The following is a 19905-nucleotide window of genomic DNA, read 5'->3' on the forward strand; positions in this document are numbered from 1 at the left end:
AATTTTGAAAGGCAGATTATCACATAAGAACAATTATATGAGTGTGTTCCCTTAGGCATCACTATTCCCAACACTTTCTGTTTTCCTTGGCAGTCTATTTTTTTGCCACCTGATCCATGCCAAGTCAGCAGACATAGGCAGTTTGTCAGGACATGATTTACTCTAGACTTTTAAAGTAATTTTAGAGAAATTCCTGAAACCAGACAATATGTATTATATAGTTTTACAAGCACCATTTCTCTCTTGACTTTTCATTATGGAAAATTTTATATACAACATACACGAAAGAAGAAAGACCAGTATAATGAATCTTCAGATACCCTTAACCCACTTTAGCAATTATCAGCTTTTTGCTAGTTTCATCTACCACTACGCCTGCATTTTTTTTTGCTGTAATATTTTTTAAGCTTAAATTTGAATAACATACAGCTAACCAGTTTTTTATTTAAAAATTATTTGTGATAAAACACATAATACAAAATTTACTCTTGGGCTTCCCTGGTGGCTCAGTGAATAGGAACCTGCCCGCCAATGCAGGAGACACGTGTTAAATCCCTGATCCAGGAAGATCCCACATGTCTCAGAGCGACTAAGCCCATGTGCCACAAATCTTGAGCCTGTGCTCTAGAGACCCGGAACTGCGAATACTGAAGCCCGCACGCCCTAGAGCCCTTGCTCTGCAGCAAGAGAAGCTGGTGCACTGAGAAGCCTGCACACCACACCTAGAGGGTAACCCCTGCTCTACAACTAAAGAAAAGCCTGTGCAGCAACAGATGCAGCACAGCCAAAAGTAAATAAAGTTATTTTTAAAAATCTACTCTCTTCATCGTTTTTAAGTGTATTTATCAGTAGTATAAACTACAATCACACAGTTGTGTAACAGATTTCTAGAACTTTTTCTTCTACTAAAACTGAAACTGTATACCCATTGAACAACTCCCCATTTCCTTCTTTCCCCAGGCTCTGGCAACCACCATTCTATTTCTGTTCCTGTAATCTTGACCACTCTAGGTATCTTATGTAAGTGGAATCATACACTATTTGTCCTTTTGTGACTGGCTTATTTCACTTAGCATAATGTCCTCAAGGTTCAGCCATGTGGATCACATGATAGGATTTCCTTCTTTTTAAAACTGGAATAATATTCTATAGTTAATAATTTTAAAACATACAGTTCAGTGCCATTTCGTGCAGTCAAAATGCTGTGCAACTACCATCCCTCTGTTAGTTTCAGAACGTATTCATCATCCTAGAAGAACACTCTATGTCCATTAAGCAATTACTCCCTATTTCCCCCTCCACCAACCCCTGGCAACCATTAATTTGCTTTCTGTCTCTATGGATTTGCCTTTTCTGGGTATTTCATGTAAATAGAATCATATGATACGAGTCTTTTTGTGTCTGGCTTCTTTCACTTAGCATAATGTTTTCAGGGTTCATCCAAATTATAACATTTATCAGTACTTCTTTTTATGGATGAAGATATTTCATTATATGCTAGACCAAAATTTCCTTACCCATTCATCTACTGATGAACACTTGGGCTGTTTTCACCTTTTGGCTATTATGAATAATGCTGCTATAAACATTCATGTAAAGTTTCTGTATGGACATATGCTTTCATTTCTCTTGGATATATATCAATACCTAGGATACGAATTGCTTGATCATATGGTAATTCCATGTTTAACTTCCCAAAGAATTGCCAAAATGTTTTTCTACAGCAGCTGCACCATTTTATATTCCCACAAGCAATGTATGAGTATTCCAATTCCTGCACATCCTGGCCAATGCTTGCTATTTTCTTCCCCCCTTTCTCTCTCCCTTCCTTCTATTTATTTATGAGATTGACATATATGCACTACCACGTGTACAATAGATAGCTAGTGGGAATCTGCTGTATAGCACAGGGAACTCAGCTCAGTGCTCTCTGATGACCTCAGTTCAGTTCAGTCGTTCAGTCATGTCCGACTCTTTGTGACCCAATGGACTGCAGCACTCCAGGCCTCCCTGTTCATCACCAACTCCCAGAGTTTACTCAAACTCATGTCCATTGAGTCAGTGATGCCATCCAACCATCTCATATTCTGTTGTCCCCTTCTCCTCCTGCCTTCAATCTTTCCCAGCATCAGGGTCTTTTCAAGTGAGTCAGTTCTTAGAATTGGGTGGCCAAAGTATTGGAGTATCAGCTTCAGCATCAATCCTTCCAATCAATGTTCAGGACTGATTTCCTTTAGGATGGACTGGTTGGATCTCCTTGCTGTCTAAGGGACTCTCAAGAGTCTTCTCCAACACCACTTCTCCCAACTGATGTTCAAAAAAGTTTTCCAACTTCTCCAATTGATGTTCAAAAGCATCAATTCTTCGGTGCTCAGCTTTCTTTATAGTCCAACTATCACATCCATACATGACCACTGGAAAAACCATACCCTTGACTAGACGAACCAGGTTGGCAAAGTAATGTTTCTGCTTTTGAATATGCTGTCTAGGTTGGTCATAACTTTTCTTCCAAGGAGTAAGTGTCTTTTAATTTCATGGCTACAGTCACAATCTGCAGTGATTTTGGAGCCTAAAAAGTAAAGTCTGTCTCTGTTTCCACTGTTTCCCCATCTATTTGCCATGAATTGATGGGACCAGATGCCATGATCTTAGTTTTCTGAATGTTAAGTTTTAAGCCAAATTTTCACTCTCCTCTTTCACTTTCATCAAGAGGCTCTTTAGTTCTTCTTCACTCTCTGCCATAAGGGTGATGTCCTCTGCATATCTGAGGTTACTGATATTTCTCCTGGCAATCTTGATTCCAGCTTGTGCTTCTTCCAGCCAAGCGTTTCTCATGATGTACTCTGCATTTAAGTTAAATAAGCAGGCAGACAATACACAAGCTTGATGCACTCCTTTCCCTATTTGGAACCAGTCTGTTGTTTTATGTCCAGTTCTAACTGTTGTTTCCTGACCTGCATACAGATTTCTCAGGAGGCAGGTCAGGTGGTCTGATATTCCCATCTCTTGAAGAATTTTCCACAGTTTGTGATGATCCACACAGTCAAAGGCTTTGGCATAGTCAATAAAGCAGAAATAGATGTTTTTCTGGAACTCTCTTGTTTTTTTTGATGATCCAATGGATGTTGGCAATTTGATCTCTGGTTCCTCTGCCTTTTCTAAAACCAGATTGAAAATTTGGAAGTTCACAGTTTACGTACTGTTGAAGCCTGGTTTGGAGAATTTTGAGCATTACTTTACTATCATGTGAGATGAGTGCAGTTGTGATGTAGTTTGAGCATTCTTTGGCATTGCCTTTCTTTGAGGTTGGAATGAAAACTGACCTTTTCCAGCCCTGTGGCCACTGCTGAGTTTTCCAAATTTGCTGGCATATTGAGTGCAGCACTTTCACAGCATCATCTTTCAGGATTTGGAATAGCTCAACTGGAATTCCATCACCTCCAGTAGCTTTGTTCGTAGTGTTGCTTTCTAAGGCCCACTTGACTTCACACTCTAGGATGTCTGGCTCTAAGTGACTGATCACATCATCGTGATTATTTGGGTCACGAAGATGGTTTTTGTATCGTTCTTCTGTGTATTTTTGCTACTTCTTCTTATGAGCCCATCTTTGCATGAAATGTTTCCTTGGTATTTCCAATTTTCTTGAAGAGATCTCTAGTCTTTCCCATTCCATTGTTTTCCTCTATTTCTTTGCACTGATCACTGAGGAAGGCTTTCTTATCTCTTCTTGCTATTCTTTGGAACTCTGCATTCAAATGGGTATATCTTTCCTTTTCGCCTTTGCTTTTTATTTCTCTTCTTTTCACAGCTTTTTGTAAGCCCTCCTCAGACAGCCATTTTGCTTTTTTGCATTTCTTTTTCTTGGGAATGGTCATGATCCCTGTCTCCTGTACAATGTCACGAACCTACATCCATAGTTCAACAGGCACTCTGTCTATCAGATCTAGTCCCTTGAATCTATTTCTCACTTCCACTATATAATCATAAGGGATTTGATTTAGGTCATACCTGAATGGTCTAGTGGTTTTCCCTACTTTCTTCAATTTAAGTCTGGATTTGGCAATAAGGAGTTCATGATCTGAGCCACAGTCATCTCCTGGTCTTGTTTTTGCTGACTATATAGCCATCTTTGGCTGCAAAGAATATAATCAATCTGATTTCAGTGTTGAACATCTGGTGATGTCCATGTGTAGAGTCTTCTCTTGTGTTGTTGGAAGAGGGTGTTTGCTATGACCAGTGTGTTCTCTTGGCAAAACTCTATTAGCCTTTGCCCTGCTTCATTCTGTACCCCTAGGCCAAATTTACCTGTTACTCCAGGTATTTCTTGACTTCCTACTTTTGCATTCCAGTCCCCTATAATGAAAAGGACATCTCTTTTGGGTGTTAGTTCTAGAAGGTCTTGTAGGTCTTCATAGAACCGTTCAACTTCAACTTCTTCAGCATTACTAGTTGGGACATAGACTTGGATTACTGTGATATTGAATGGTTTGCCTAGGAAAGGAACAGAGATCATTCTGTTGTTTTTGAGATTGCATCCAAGTACTGCATTTCAGACTCTTTTGTGACTATCATGGCTACTTCATTTCTTCTAAGGGATTCATGCCCACAGTAGTAGATATAATGGTCATCTGAGTTAAATTCACCCATTCCAGTCCATTTTAGTTCGCTGATTCCTAAAATGTCAACATTCACTCTTGACATCTCCTGTTTGACCACTTCTAATTTGCCTTGATTCATGGACCTTACATTCCAGGTTCCTGTGCAATATTGCTCTTTTTAGCATCGGACTTTACTTCCATCACCAGTCACATCCACAACTGGGTGTTGTGTTTGCTTTGGCTCCGTCTCTTCATTCTTTCTGGAGTTATTTCTCCACTGATGTCCAGTAGCATATTGGGCACCTACCGACCTGGGAGTTCATCTTTCAGTGTCCTGTCTTTTTTCCTTTTCATACTGTTCTGATGACCTAGAGGGGTAGAATCAGAGGTGGGAGGGAGGTCCAAGAGGGAGGGGATAAATGTATATATGGCTGATTCACTTCATTGTACAGCAGAAACTAACACAACATTGTAAGGAAACTATACCCCAATTTCTAAAAAAGTTACTTAACCAATGAGAATACATATGGTCTTGAACAACCAGAAGTTCAAAGTGCAGGGGTAGTAGATTTAGCAGCTCAGTCTCTTTATTATTATTATTATTTTCATTACAGTCATCCTAGTGGATGGGAAGTGGTGTCTCATTGTGGTTTTAATTTGCATATCTTCAATGACCAATGATGCTGAGAATCCTTTCATGTGTTACTTGGCCATTTGTATGTCTTTGGAGGAATGTTTGTTCAAGTCTTTTGCTCATTTTTTGATTGAGTTTTTTTGTCTCTTTCTTGTTGAGTTACAAGAATTCTTTATACTGGATACTATACTTTTAAAAGACATATGATTTTCAAATATTTTTCCCACTCTTCACCTTCTTGATAATGTACTTTGATGCACAAACGTTTTTAATTTTGATAAAGTCCGAGTTATCTATCTCCTGGTGCTTATGGTTTTGGTGTCAAATCTAAGAGTCCATCACCAAATCCAAGGTCATAAAGATATACATCTAAGTTTTTTTCTAATAGTTTTAAAGATTTACTGCTTATAACTAGATTATTTATCTATTTTGAGTTAATTCTCATCTGTAGAGTGAGAAAAGGATCCAACTTTATTCTTATGCACGTGGAAATCTGATTATCCCAGCACCATTTGCTTAAGAAACTACATTTTCCCCCATTGAATGATCTTGGCACTTTCAGAGGCATTTTTAAGTAAATCCCAGGTCATGTCATTTCATTTGTAAATACTTCAGTATGCATCTCAAATCTATAAAGACTGTTTTTAACATAGTCATCATGCTATGGTCATATCTAACAAGATGAACAATTATTCCTTAATATCATTTAATACCCAGTCCAGATTCAAATATTTCCTATTGTCTTAAAATTCTCTTAAAGCTAGTTTGATTGAGACAGGAGCCAAACAAGTTTCACATATTCAGACACAGTTCCTTTCATTCTGCTATATCACTTCTGCTCCTGTCACTGGCTGTTTTAATTCCTTGTTTTAATGATAGTGTTCCAGTTATCCATTACTACATAACACATCACCCCAAAACTTAGTAACCTAGAAGAACAACACTTATTTTATTATTGTTCATGGTTTCTCTCTGTCAGGAATTTCAGGAAGGGCTCAGCTGGATGGTTCTCACTGAATTTCACATGTGATTGTGGTCCCCCATGGTGGTTGAAGCTGGAATTGCAGGGGCACCATAGTAGCAGGAGATTGCTCAGGCATTCTTTTCATTTCATGTAGCCTCAGGGTCTCTCCATGTGGCCTCTCCACAGGGGTCATTCTGGGCTTCCTCCATGCATGGTGTCCTGGAGACAGATAGATTGTTTATAAAGGCAGCTCAGGGCTCCAAAAGGGTATCAACAAAGAACCAGGTAGACAGTGTATCACTTTTTATGATAGCTCTTCAGAAGTCACGTTGTGTCATTCTGCTACAGTCACAAGCCCACTGGGATTCTGGGAGAGGCAACACAGACCCGTGGCCTCATGGGTGTGCTACTTGGACAGTCACACAGGGCCCGACCCTCAGAAGGACCCCATGCTTGGTTTAATGTTCTCCTGTCATTGTAAGTGTAAAAGTAAAATTTTGAATACATTTCAAGTAAGGGGCCCTGCAGTTGCACTTCACACTGAGCCCAGAAAATTATATAGCTGGTCTTGCCTTGAGGCCAAAGCATCAAAGTCCTGTTGTAAAAACAGCATGTTGGGGCTTCCCTGGTGGCTCAGTGGTAAAGAATCTGCCTGCCAATGCAGGGGACATGGGTTTGATCCCTGGTGCAGGAGGATCTCACATACCTCGAAGCAGCTAAGCCTGTGGGCCACAACTATTGAGCCTGTGCTCTAGAGCCCAGGAGCTGCAACTACTGAGCCCACATGCCACAACTAGTAAAGCCCTCACACTCTACAGCCAGTGCTCCACAACAAGAGAAGCCACCGCAATGAGAAGCCCTCACACCACAACTAGAGAATGCCCTGGGGCAGCAACGAAGACCCAGCACAGACAAAAATAAATAAATAAGCATATATATATATATATATATATATATATACACACACACACACAAGAGAACATGGGATGGGAGATCATGCTGTGGCATCTTTGGGAAACATAACCTCTGCCACAGACAACCAAAGTTTATTTGACGGCTTACTGTGTGCCAGACACTTTCTTTCATTAAATTTCCATAAACATGAAAGTCAGATACTAATTGTTATTCCCATTTTTTCTGATGGGGGAAAGTGAGCTGCTTATGCTTACTTTGCTAGAGAGTAGAAAACCAGAAGTTGAACCAGTTCAATTAGACTCTTGTGCCCTAGTGCATACCCACTATGCTATTCTGTTGATTAGAAACCCTCTCACCGGCCGTGACCATGTCAGTTGTTGTGTTCCTGTGAATTCTCCAGGGTGGTCAGATCACAACAATCATCATGATGCCTGGAATATGGTAGGAACTCAATAAAAGTTCACTCTTCTCCTCTCCTTTCCCCTTAGTGTGCCTTCCAGTCTTGGTTGCATTTATTACCATGAAGAGCCCTTTTTTGCATCAGCAGAAGTAAGGTCCTTTTGGTTCAGTAAATTTAAAAAATATATATATTTATTTATTTGGCTGTGCTGGCTCTTAGTTGCAGCGTGCAGGATCTAGTTCCCTGACCAGGGATCGAACCCAGCCCCCCTGCATTAGGAGTACAGAGTCTTAGCCATTGGACCACCAGGACAGTCTCTATTCAATAAATGTTGATTGTACTCCTACTAGGTGTCAGGCCAGGTGCTTTCTCTGGCCTGTCATGTGACCCCTTCTCCTAAGTGGTTTCTTTTCCTGTGTCTGAATTTAACCCCGTCTTGCCTCCTATACAGTGAAGCAGTTTGAACTAGAATCTAGTCATTAGGTGATTTCTAAAATCTGCTCCAGCTCCAAGTGTCTGCCTTCCCTGTGCTTGTGCCTGCTCTGATCCTAGTCCCTGAAGTTTTCTGATACAGTCTATCTGCCCCTAAAGGCCTCTGAAAGTAGTCCTTTGCTCTTTTCAGCTGTGCACCAGAGATGGTTTCCACTCATCTTGCCCAGCGTCAGACCGTCATCTTCCTGCCCTAGCCTGGACCATTCAGTCCCTCACGAGTTTCCCATTCAGAAACATGCATTTACAGTATAAAGTAACACCTAGTACTTTCTACAACCTTTGAAATACTCAAGACCCCTACATTTGCATTTTCAGAGACATATCATTAGCCTCCAACAGGGGAAAAGGTTATCCTTAAATCCACAAACAATTTATGGGTAGAAGATTTTTATTACACTCTTTGAAGGAGGTGGATTCAGAAAAAGTAACAAAGAGGGTGAGGTTTGTGGCTTTGACTGGGGAATAAGAAACCTCCTATTATTCCAAGTGGTGCAATAGGCTGTCAGTGTACACACAATAAGGTTTATATAATTTAGAATGTCTCATACTTGTAATAGGGCTCTTAACATTTTCAGATACTCCTATATTGCATATATTATTGTATCTAATCATACACCATCACTACAAATTCATGGATGATGGGTCCATAATGAGATGAAGTAAGATGGAGTTCCTCTCAAGGCCATTCTGGTTACCTGACACTATCTGGTGTGCTGCAAAGAACTAGAAGACCTAGGTTCTGTTTCTTGCTCTGCCAAATAACATAGGACTAAGCTTTCTCAGTTCCTTTATCTGTAAAATGGGAAAAATAGTCTTGGCACTATGTACCTCTCAAAACTGTGTTGAGGATTCCAAGAGCTAATGAATATAAATGTGCTTTGGAGTTTGTACAGCTCTCCACAATTACACTGTGCTTGCTACAAATGCCTCAAAACAAAGAAGTGGGCATGGCATCATTATTGTTTTCGTTTTGTTTTATTTGTCTCATCTAACTAACCATGAATATCTTCTCTTTGGAAAAGCCTCACACAATAAATTTGCATATTTTAATTAATTATTGAGTGACCCTGACGTAGTGGGCAATGTTCTAAGCCAGTTTTGTCCAATTTGGCAGTCACTAGCCACACATGAAATGAGGCTTGTGCAAGTGAAGAACTGAATTTGTAATTTTACTCAATTTTGATTAATGTATATTTAAATATAAAAACTAAATATATGATACAGTTATTGGAAAACTTTTTAAACAATTTGGATGTGTGAATCTACTCTTTCAACTAGTACTATGAATCTAAATACAGATCATAGATTTCTGATGAAAACTTAGTATTTGAAGAATGTAAGGTGAAGCCTAGATTTTGAAGACTTACCATAAAAATAAAGTAAAAACAAAAATCTCAGTAACAATTTTTATAGGCATACCTTAGAGATATTGTGGGTTTGGTTCCAGACCACTTCAATAAAGCAAATATCACATGAGTTTTCTGGTTTTCCAATGCATATAAAAGTCAAGTTTAGGGACTTCCCTGGTGGTCCAGTGGTTAAGACTCCATGCTCCCAATGCAAAGGACATGGATGGGTTCTATCCCTAGTGGGAGAGCTAAGATCCCACATGCCACTTGGTGTGGGCAAAAAAGAAAGTCATGTTTATACCATACTGCAGTTTACATATAGTGTGCAATAACATTATGTCTAAAACTCAATGTATACACTTAAATTAAAAAGTAGTTTATAGTCAAAAGATGCCAACCATCATCTGAGCCCAGAGCAGGTTGTAATCTTTTTGCAACAGTAACATGAAAGAAACTGATTACAGATCATCATAACAAATAGAAAAAGTTTGAAATATTGTGAGAATTACCCAAGCATGACACAGACATGAAGTGAACAAATGTTGGAAAAATAGCAACAGCGGATTCCTTTAATGCAAACAAACTGTCAATTGACTTAAAAACGCAGTATCTGCAAAGTGCAATAAAACGAGGTTTGCCTGTATATTGATCTCATGTTGAAATGAAATGACAGCATTTTGGATATATTGGGTCAAAGCAAATACACTCAAAGTATATTCTACCACTTTCTTTTTACTGAATTTTAATGTGGCTACTAATAAATTTAAAATTACATATGTAATTGCATCTTATCTCTATTGGACAGCACAGCCCTAAGCATTGAAGACAGAGTAGTAAACAAAGCAGACAAAATGACCTGCCCTCACAGAACTTGGGTCTCCCCAGGTGGCTCAGTGGGTGAAGAATCCGCCTGCAATGCAGAAGTCGTAGGAGATGCAGTTCCCTCTCCGGGTTGGAAAGATTCCCCTGGAGAAGGGCATGACCATCCTTCAGTATTCTTGCCTGCAGAATCCCATGGACAGAGGAGCCTGGCGGGCTATAGTGCATGGGGTCACAAAGACTTGGACATGACTGAAGTGACAGCATGCATGCATGGAACTTAAATTTTAGTGTGAAAGACAGACACTAAACAAAATAACTACATAAATACATATATGGCACATAAAATGATGATATGCCCTTTGGAGAAAAGTAAAAGGGTAAGTTAGATAGGAGGGAGGGTTACCATTTTAAACAGAGAGGTCAAGGAAGACCTAATAGAAGCTGACATTGGGCACGACCCAAAGGAGTTGAGGGAATAAAGCAATGAAGCTATGTGGGTAGGAGCCTTCCAGGGAGAGGGAACAGCAAGTGCTCTGATGATGGGCAATGCCTGCCATTTCAAGAAACCATAAGGATGCCTGTGTGGCTCCAGCACAGAGTACAAGAGGGAGGGTCAATAGGAGATAAGATCAGAGAGTTATGGGAAAGGATATGTAGTATGACAAGTGGTCTAGTCTGTGACAGGCAGCTTCTGACACCGTCCCCGATGGTCCCCACCTCCTGGTGCAAAAACCCTTGTGTAACTTTCCCCTTGACTGGGGACTGGATCTAATGAATAGAAGATGGCAAAACTGAAGAGGTGTCACTTCCAAGATTAGGTTCTTAAAGGCTGAAGCTTCCACTTTCTGGTCGTCTCTCGTTCTCTCGGTAGCTCACTTTGATGAAGCCAGGTGCCATGTTCTAGATGCCCTACGGAGAAGCCCATTTGGACAACAGGTGAAAGCAGCCCATGGCCAACTGCCAATGAGGAGCTGAGGCCTTCAACCAAGCAACTTGTGAGGATACAGATCCTGCCAACAATCACTGAGCCAGCTTAGCTGGAAATCTTAACCCACCAGTTGAACCTTGAGATGAGTGAGACCTCAACCAATGCCCTGATCATAGCCTAGTGAGAGAGCCTCATCCAGGCAACCCAGCTGAGCCATGCTGAGATTTCTGATCCACAGAAACTGTGAGATTATAAATGTGTGTTCTTTTAAGCTGCTAAATTTGGAGGTAATTTGTTGCATGGCAAGAAAGTACTAATACATTGGATCTTGCAGGTCACTCAAAGTACAAACTGGGCAGGGCATAAGGACTGATTAGAAAGATTGGCTGGTATTTTACAAACAGATTGTAGCCGGGCTCAGGGGAAAGTGGGGGGTGGGGGACGGGGTGTCAGTTGAGAGGCCTCTGAGATAATCTAGGCAAGACATGCTGGTGGCTGAGACTAGGATGTGGTATCAGTAGAGATGGTGAGAAGTGTTTGGATCTCGAAGGTATTTTTGTGTTTGTTTGTTCGGCCATACCACTTGGCACGTAGGATCTTAGTTCCCTGACCAGGGATCGAATCCGTGCCCCCTGCAGTGGAAGTGCAGAGCCCTAACCATTGGACTGCCAGGGAAGTCCCTCTTGAATGTATTCTGAAGGCAGAGTCAACAGGACTCACTGTTAGATTAGATGAGGGCTGTGTAAGAAATAAGAGATGGATGACTCTAAGGTTTTTGGCTTGAGCAGCTAGAAAAGAACTGTCATATGCACTGAGAGACAGGAGATTATAGAAGAAGTAGATTTGTGGAGAAAGAATAGGAGTTAGGCTTTGGGCATGCTTAATTTGAGGTGTCTATTAGACATCCACATAGGGATGATGAATTGAACATACAAGTCTGGTGGTTGAAGCTGGAAATATAAATTTGAGAATCTGCAGCATTTAGGTGATAAAATGGTAAAGTCCTCTTGCTCTCCACTCCCAGGACCCCACCATGAGGCCCCCCACTGTTTCATGTATAGGGGTAAAGAGACATATACACATATACAATTTTTTTTCACAATTAGAATTGTTCTGCAACTTGCTTTTGAAGTTTTTCCATGTAAGTACATGCATATATGGCTTCCCAGGTGGCACTAGTGGTAAAGAACGTGCCTGCCAATGCAAGGGATGTAAGGGACCTGTGTTCTATCCCTGAGTCAGGAAGATTCCCCGTGAGGAAGGCATGGTAACCCACTCCAGTACTCTTGCCTGGAGAATCCCATGGACAGAGGAGCCTGGTGGGCTGCAGTCCATAGGGTCTCAAAGAGTCTGACACCACTGAAGTGACTTAGCATGCATGCACATACATATATGGGGCTTCCCAGGTGACGCTAGTGATAAAGAACCTGTCTGCCAATGCTTGAGACATAAGAAACGCCAGTTCGATCCCTTGATCAGGAAGATCCCCTGGAGGAGGGCATGGTAACCCACTCCAGTATTCTTGCCTGGAGAATCCCATGGACAGAGGAGCCTGCTGGGCTCCTTAGGGTCCTAAAGAGTTGGACACAACTGAAGCAACTTAGCATGCATGCATATATATATATACCTCATTAAAAAAATTAGCTGTAGAGAATTCCTTAGTATGAATGAATCATGTTATTTCCATATATTCTTTCATTCACTCAACAAATATTTTTTGAGCATCTAAGCACTGATCTAGGGATTGAGGATAAAGTAGTCCCTTATGGATGGCTATTTAGATTGTTTCTAATACCTAGCTATTATTAACATTGATACAATGCGTATGTTTATGCAGGCATCTCAGTTCACATGAGAGAGTTTTTATTTGGCATTGATTCATAGAAGTGGAACATCTAGGTCAAAAGGCTCAATGGCATTTCTAATACTTGAATCTCAAGTTCAATTAGGATAGAGCTAACATTAAATTAAACATTAGGATAGGTAAATTTGTGATGAAATCAAAGATACTTAACAAATGTGGAAACCACCCAATAAAGTGCTCTGTTGGAAGCTGTAGGATTGCCTCTACAATTTCCCTTTATTATGAGAGTGTGCATGCGTGTTCAGTTGCTTCAGTCATGTCCCACTCTTTGTGACTCTATGGACTGTAGCCCACCAGGCTTCTCTGTTGGAGTGGGTTGCCATGGCCTCCTCCAGGGGATCTTCCCAACCCAGGGCCTCCAGGCCCAATGCCGAACCTGCGTCTCCTGTTGTCTCCCTGCATTGTAGACAAATTCTTTCACCGCTGAGCCACTGGGGAAGCCTATTACGAGAGTGTAGTCATGCCCAAATCTTATTCATTTTCAAGGTCTAAATCAAACACCCCCTCCTACAGGAAGCCTTCAACACTCCTAATCATATGTGATCTTGTGATCTTCCTTTTCACCTCAAGTATGGTCCTTATCACATACTTCCTTGCATCATAAATACATTCTCCAAAAGACTTTTTTTCTCTAAAGAGAATGGACAGTGTATTTAATTCATCCGGCATCCTCTCTCAGTGCATAATACAATGTTTAATGTTTGTGTAATTAAACAGAAGCCCTAAAGCAAGAGAGTGAAACCTACAGTCTCAAGAATAAGTGAGGAGCCTACATAATGACCAGATGGTGTTTGCATACCATCCGTGTGACATATGCTTTCCATGGCTCACAAGGCTCTGTAGAAATTGCCTACTTCTCTGATTCCATCTCCTACCACGCCATTTCCTTCTATGCTTCAACCACGCTGGCCTTTTTTTGTCTTCTGGCTTTGAACACACCAAGTCTGCCCCCGTCTCCATGCCTTTGTATCTGTCATTCCTTCTACCCCGAGCACTCTACCTCTAGATCTCTACTGGGTGCTTCTTTTCCTTCAAGAATCTAGCAGTTTTCACCTCCTCCAAGAGAACTTCCTTGACCATCTAGTCTAAAGTAGGTCTTCATTTAGACAATGAACTTATGGTTGCTGGGGGGGAAGGGACAGTTAGGGAGTTCAGGATGGACAGGTATACACTGCTATATTTAAAATGGAGGCAGTTTGGGATGGACAGGTACACCCTACTATATTTAAAATGGATAACCAACAAGGTCCTACTGTATAGCACAGGGAACTCTACTCAATGTTATGTGGCAGCCTGGATGGAAGGGGAGTTTGGGGGGAGAATGGATATCTGTATATGTATGGCTGAGTCCCTTCGCTAGTCACCCAAAGCTATCACAACACTGTTAACTGGTCATGTGAAAGTGAAAGTGTTAGTCACTTAGTTGTGTCTAACTCTTTGTTACGCCATGGACTGTAGCCTGCCAGGGTCCTCTGTCCACGAGATTCTCCAAACAAGAATACTGGAGTGGGTTGCCATTTCCTTCTCCAGAGGATCCTCCCAACCCAGGGATTGAACAGGGGTCTCTGGCATTGCAGGCAGATTCTTTACTGTCTGAGCCACCAGGAAAGCCCTAATCAGCTATACCCCAATACAAAATAAGAAGCTTAATAAACAAAACAACGTAGGTCTTCAACTCCACTTACTCCCTATTCTATCATCTAAACTTAATCCTCCACATAGGTATTTTTCACTTTCTGAAATTAACATGGTCATCTGCTAGCACTAGCAGGTAAGCTACACCAGAAGAAGGACCTTACCTGTCTTGTTCAACCCTGTATACTTCTAGTGGCTACAACAGAATCTGTAGTAGTAACAATGCTTTTGACAGAAAGAAACAGAATTTTCAACTAAAGGTTGCATAAACCATAAAGGTTTACTTTTCTCAGACGTAGGCAGTACTAGGTAAGGTTGATTCAGCCGTTCAATGCCGTCTGGATTCTGGATCTGCTCCTCTTGGATGGTCTTGGACTTCCCTTGTGGTTGGAAAATGGCTGCCAAGAGCAGATGCATCACCAGAAAAGACACCTCTCAGGGGAAAAGGGGTTGCAGAGGTCTCTCTGCACAGTTCTTTTTAAAAAATATCTTTTTTTTTCTCTTTTTTAAAAAGTAGCTCCCACACTTCTCTTTTATATTCCATTGGCCCAAACTAAATGGGAGCTAAGACCATTAATCTAGCAAAGGATAAATATTCAACCTTGAATATTCATTGTAAGGACTGAGGTTGAAGCTGAAGCTGAAGCTCTAATACTTTGGCCACCTGATGCAAAGAGCTGACTCATTAGAAAAGACCCTGATGCTGGGAAGGATTGAAGGCAGAAGGGACGGCAGAAGATGAGATGGGTGGATGGCATCAACTCAAAGGACATGAGTTTGAGCAAACTCTGGGAGTTATCAAAGGACAGAGGAGGCTGACATGCTGGAGTCCATGGAGTGTCAAAGGGTCAGACACGACTTAGTGACTGAACAATGGCTACTGGTAAAGGAGAGTGAGGTTATCATGATTTTCTTTTTAACCAGTCATAATTCATCACCTGGAGCTGGGTCTGCATTTCTTAAGCTCCGTGGCTCTGCTGATGCCAGAAACAAATCTGAGCTCTCTTAGCAAGGAAAAAGTGTTATGGCTGTTGTGGAGGTAACCAACAGTATGGAACACGCAGGTACTCATGGAACAGAGGCGTGAATTCAGACTGATCTACCAATACTCAGTGATTAACAAATTTTGTACACACATGCACTATGCAAAGCCAAGATCGGTGATAAAAGGTTTTTACCTGTACAGGACTTCCAGGTCCCAAACTCTCTGGAACCTTTGTCTATGCTTTATTGGGACTAATGTGATGGCTGCTGAAATAGGCATGCTGCCAAGAGATCTGGCCTTCCTTGGATTCACAGAAGCCATCAACCATGCATGCCCTATATGTAGGTGTGACTGTTTGGTCTTTGAAGATGGGAAAAGTGGGGAACGTGCCCTTATGGCAGTGGTAGGATCCACTTAGAAGCGCTGCATGGCTCCACAGAAATTACTGGTCATTTTTAAACTCTCAGCACATTAAGTAACCAGACAAAATTGCTGCAGTTAGCAGAACCTCACTTTGCACTTGAGGAGGCTTTACAGGGTCACAAGTACTTCAAGACTCACATCCTTACTTCTGTCTTGTTTTTCAGTCGCTAAGTTGTGTCTGTCTCTTTGTCGACCCCATGGACTGCAGCATGTCAGGTTCCTTCGTCCTTCACTATCTTCCGGAATTTGCTCAAATTCATGTCCATTAATTCGGTGATGCCATCTAGCTATCTCATCCTCTGCCACTCCCTTTTCCTCCTGCCCTAAATCTTTCCCAGCATCAGGTGACTCTTTGCAATGAGAAATGAGTTGACTCTTCACATCAGGTGGCTGAAGTATTGGAGCTTCAGCTTCAGTCCTTCCAATGAATATTCAGGGTTGACTTCCTTTAGGATTGACTGGTTTAATTTCCTCGCTGTCCAAGGGACTCTGGAGAGTCTTCTCCAGCACCACAATTGGAAACATCAATTCTTCAGCGCTCAGCCTTCTTTATGGTCTCTCACATCTGTACATGACTACTGGAAAAACCATGGCTTTGACTATACTGACCTTTGTTGGCAAAGTGATACGATGTCTAGTTTTGTCAAAGCTTTTTTTCCAAGGAGCAAGTATCTTTTAATTTCTTGGCTGCAGTCACCATCTGAAGTGATTTTGGAGCCCAAGAAATTAAAATCTGTCACTGCTTCTACTTTCTTCCCTTTTATTTGCCATGAAGTGATGGGACCGGATACCATGATCTTCATTTTTTGAATGTTGAGTTTTAAGCCATCTTTTCCACTCTCCTCTTTCACCCTCATCAAGAGGCTCTTTAGTTTCTCTTCTCTTTCTGCCATTAGACTGGCAGTGCCATCTGCATCTGCGGTTGTTGGTATTTCTCCCTGCAATCTTGATTCCAGCTTGTGATTTATTTCTGTCTTAAGCATCTTCATTTTATATCTCAGTTCAGAATATGTTCTTTGATTCTTAGGAAACAATTTCTTGGAAGGTGAAGAGGATAAGGAAAGGAGTGGGAAATGGAGAGGTGACAGGAGGGTGTGTAAACGCTTCTAGAAGATCAGTAAATCCTCTGGACTCCAGGTAATTGCCTTCCCAATACCACCCTCCTACCCGCGCCTCCCCGCCACCCCCCGGCTCCCAGCGCCCCGGCCCACAGCAGTCTCTGCCCAACTAGACAACCTGCTACAGGTGCAGGCCCCCACCACCCAGCTGTTTCCTGCCCTGCCCCCCCCGCCCCAAACGTGAGGAGGACCGATGGGTAAGAAAATGGTGTGGGAAGGAGGTGACCCAGGCCTATCGCTCCGGCCGGAAAACCATTCTCCCTCCTTCAACCTCTGACACCGGCGCGACCCCTCCTGGGCGAAGCACACAATAGATGGCCGCTCCACGTCGTTCCCCAGCCCCTCTGGCGCCCCTGCCCTGGGGGCTTGAGGGGTGAGCGGAGGCTAGAGTTCCCCAGCCCTCCAGCAGGCACTGCAGCCTAACGGGCGGGAAAGGAGCGCTGGAGCAGAGCGTGCTGCACTCTTGGCGACTTTCCGTGTCCTCCCGCCCCCGCCACCCCCCAAATACACACGAAAAATGAAGCAGCCAGATCTCTTCTCCCGGATGCGGCTGCACCAGCAACATCAGCTGCGGGCGGAGCCCGAGCGGTTGCCACTTCCCCCCTCTTCCCTCGTGACCCTGGGCCCCCCTCCCGCGCTCCCTCCCTCTCCGCACACCCTTCCCCGCCAGACACACCCTCCTCCTCCGGCAGCTCGCGCGGAGCTCGGGCTCTCTAGGGGAGGGAGCGGCCGCTGCCGTGGGGCAGGACTGCGAGCGAGCGCAGGAGGGCGGGGCCGCGGGGGGCGGGAGGAGGAGCCGCAGGAGCCGCGCCGCCGCCGAGCTGCGATGTGGCCGGCCAGCCGGCGTGTAAACACGGGGAGCAGCCGCGGCCGCCCCGGCCCCGGGCACTGAGCACGCCCGCCGAGACCTGCCCGCCGCTGCCATGGCCGAAGTGCGCAAATTCACCAAGCGGCTCAGCAAGCCTGGCACGGCGGCCGAGCTCCGGCAGAGCGTGTCGGAGGCCGTGCGGAGCTCGGTGGTGCTGGTGAGTGACCGAGGGGTCCCCAGGGACACGCTCCAGGCGAGGACGATCGGGCGGCTTCCCGCGCGCGCGCGGGGCTGGGACGGGGACGGCTCAGCCTGTGGCCGCCCGGTGCGCTCCGCGCTTTTTTCTCCGCTTCAGTAAGTTTTTGCCGCGGCCACCCCTCGCTGGGGGTCCGAGTCCCAGGCGCCCGCTGACAGCGCCGCGGCTGCCCGGCTGCCCCGCACGGCGGAGGAGGCGTGCGCCCGGCTGGACGCCGACGGGCCATCTGGGGCTCGGAACCGGAGCCCGGGAGGGGAGCGTGAGCTGGAGAGCGGGCTCCGCTCCCCGAGACCCGGCACAAAGAGCCTGAGACCCGGGCGCGGCGAGATCCCAATTCCCTCCTGGCCGCACCTGAGGCAGCCTAGGCGGAAGGATGCGATGAGCATTTTGCACACACACGCACGCGCGCGCGCACATACACACACAGACATACACTCACACACCGTGTACACAAAAAAAGAACCCCACCCAAAAAGCCCCGGGCGCCCAAGCTCCGGCGGGCGGTGAGAACAGAGGAAGCGCAGCGACTTCCTCCTGCTACTGGGGAGAGGGTGGTGATGGGTGTAGAAGGGGTGCTGCTGGCGCTGGCGCTCAGAAGGGAGCGGATTGGAGACAACGGGGTTCCTGGGCGAGTGGGCGCGGGCTCGGCAGCCGCAGGGCCAGGGTGTCCCCTGGGACCCGGGAGCGCTCCAGAGGCGAGGAGATGGACCCATGGGGTTTTAGGAGAAGGTGGTGTGCGCTAGTCCGGGGATGGAGGACCTAGGTTCAGAGCCCCACCGCTCAGGGCTGGGGGATGGGGATTGGAAAGCGCGCTGACCCCTTGGGAACCTTTCCGTTGTACCCTCGGGTTGTCAGACTCGGGAGCTCAGCGGATGGGTACTAACGGGCTTCTCCTGTTTTCAAGACGCTTGTTGCCAATTTCCTGGACCAGCGATCAAAACCTAAATAAGCAATCAGACTGGTTAATTACTGTTTGTTTTGTTGCTTTGGTTGGTTGGTTGGTCGTTTTCGTCTCTCTCTAGTCCCTCTACCTTACACCAAGTTATCTGCTGTGTTTAAATTTCACCATTTAAGAGTGAGTTCTTTTTGTTAAAACAACTTATCATCGGAAGGGAACTTCACAGCCTTTCCTTGTAATTTTTCTGTTGATCTTGTAGTATCTGTGATAAAAGGGAGGCCAAAAATAAAGGAGGCCAGGGACCTGATCCCAACTGTGGAGAAAGTTGACATTAGTGGGAGTTCTGGAGGAGGATCAAAGGCAAAATATGTATGTACCTTTGAGATAAAGATCTGATCCCTAATAGCTACAACTGTGCAAAGCCAAGTGACTTTAAAGAAATCTCTCTATCCTGGCTGGAACCTTGAAAGTTTAATCCTGCTGTTTAGCAGAGCTAAAAACCCAGACCTTTAATGTTGTTTTAATGGACTTGGCTTATTGTGTGTCTCACTGATTGTAGAATGAGGTCCTGTTGGGCTCAGATTGGAACCTCGATTGTCAGCACAGCCCCTTAAGATTGGAAGGCAAGCTGTGTGTAGGGAATTTATACCAGGGCTCTTATCTTGGGTGATTGTTAACAAGTGATTCAATCTCCCTAGCACAGGAAACCCTTTTCTAAATTCAGGAAGAAAGAAAAATCTCACTTAAGCAGGGGTGGCTGGCCCTCTACCACACCCTGTGAAGTGGACAGATGGTCTCAAGAGAATAAATGGGCCT

At 44.0% G+C, this 19905-nt stretch overlaps 1 protein-coding gene across 1 annotated transcript in view; it reads left to right on the plus strand.

The window, feature by feature from the left end:
- Positions 1–18049: 18049 nt before the first annotated feature.
- LOC138071336 (dedicator of cytokinesis protein 11) overlaps positions 18050–19905 on the plus strand; it is a 209137-nt gene continuing 207281 nt past the window's right edge. Inside the window, exon 1 of the mRNA XM_068962866.1 lies at positions 18050–18152. Within this exon, the coding sequence (XP_068818967.1) occupies positions 18051–18152 (102 nt within the window). The 5' untranslated portion in view covers position 18050. The remainder of the gene's footprint in view (positions 18153–19905) is intronic.

Source organism: Capricornis sumatraensis, chromosome X, assembly GCF_032405125.1.
Source record: "Capricornis sumatraensis isolate serow.1 chromosome X, serow.2, whole genome shotgun sequence".
Classification (NCBI taxonomy): Eukaryota; Metazoa; Chordata; class Mammalia; order Artiodactyla; family Bovidae; genus Capricornis; species Capricornis sumatraensis.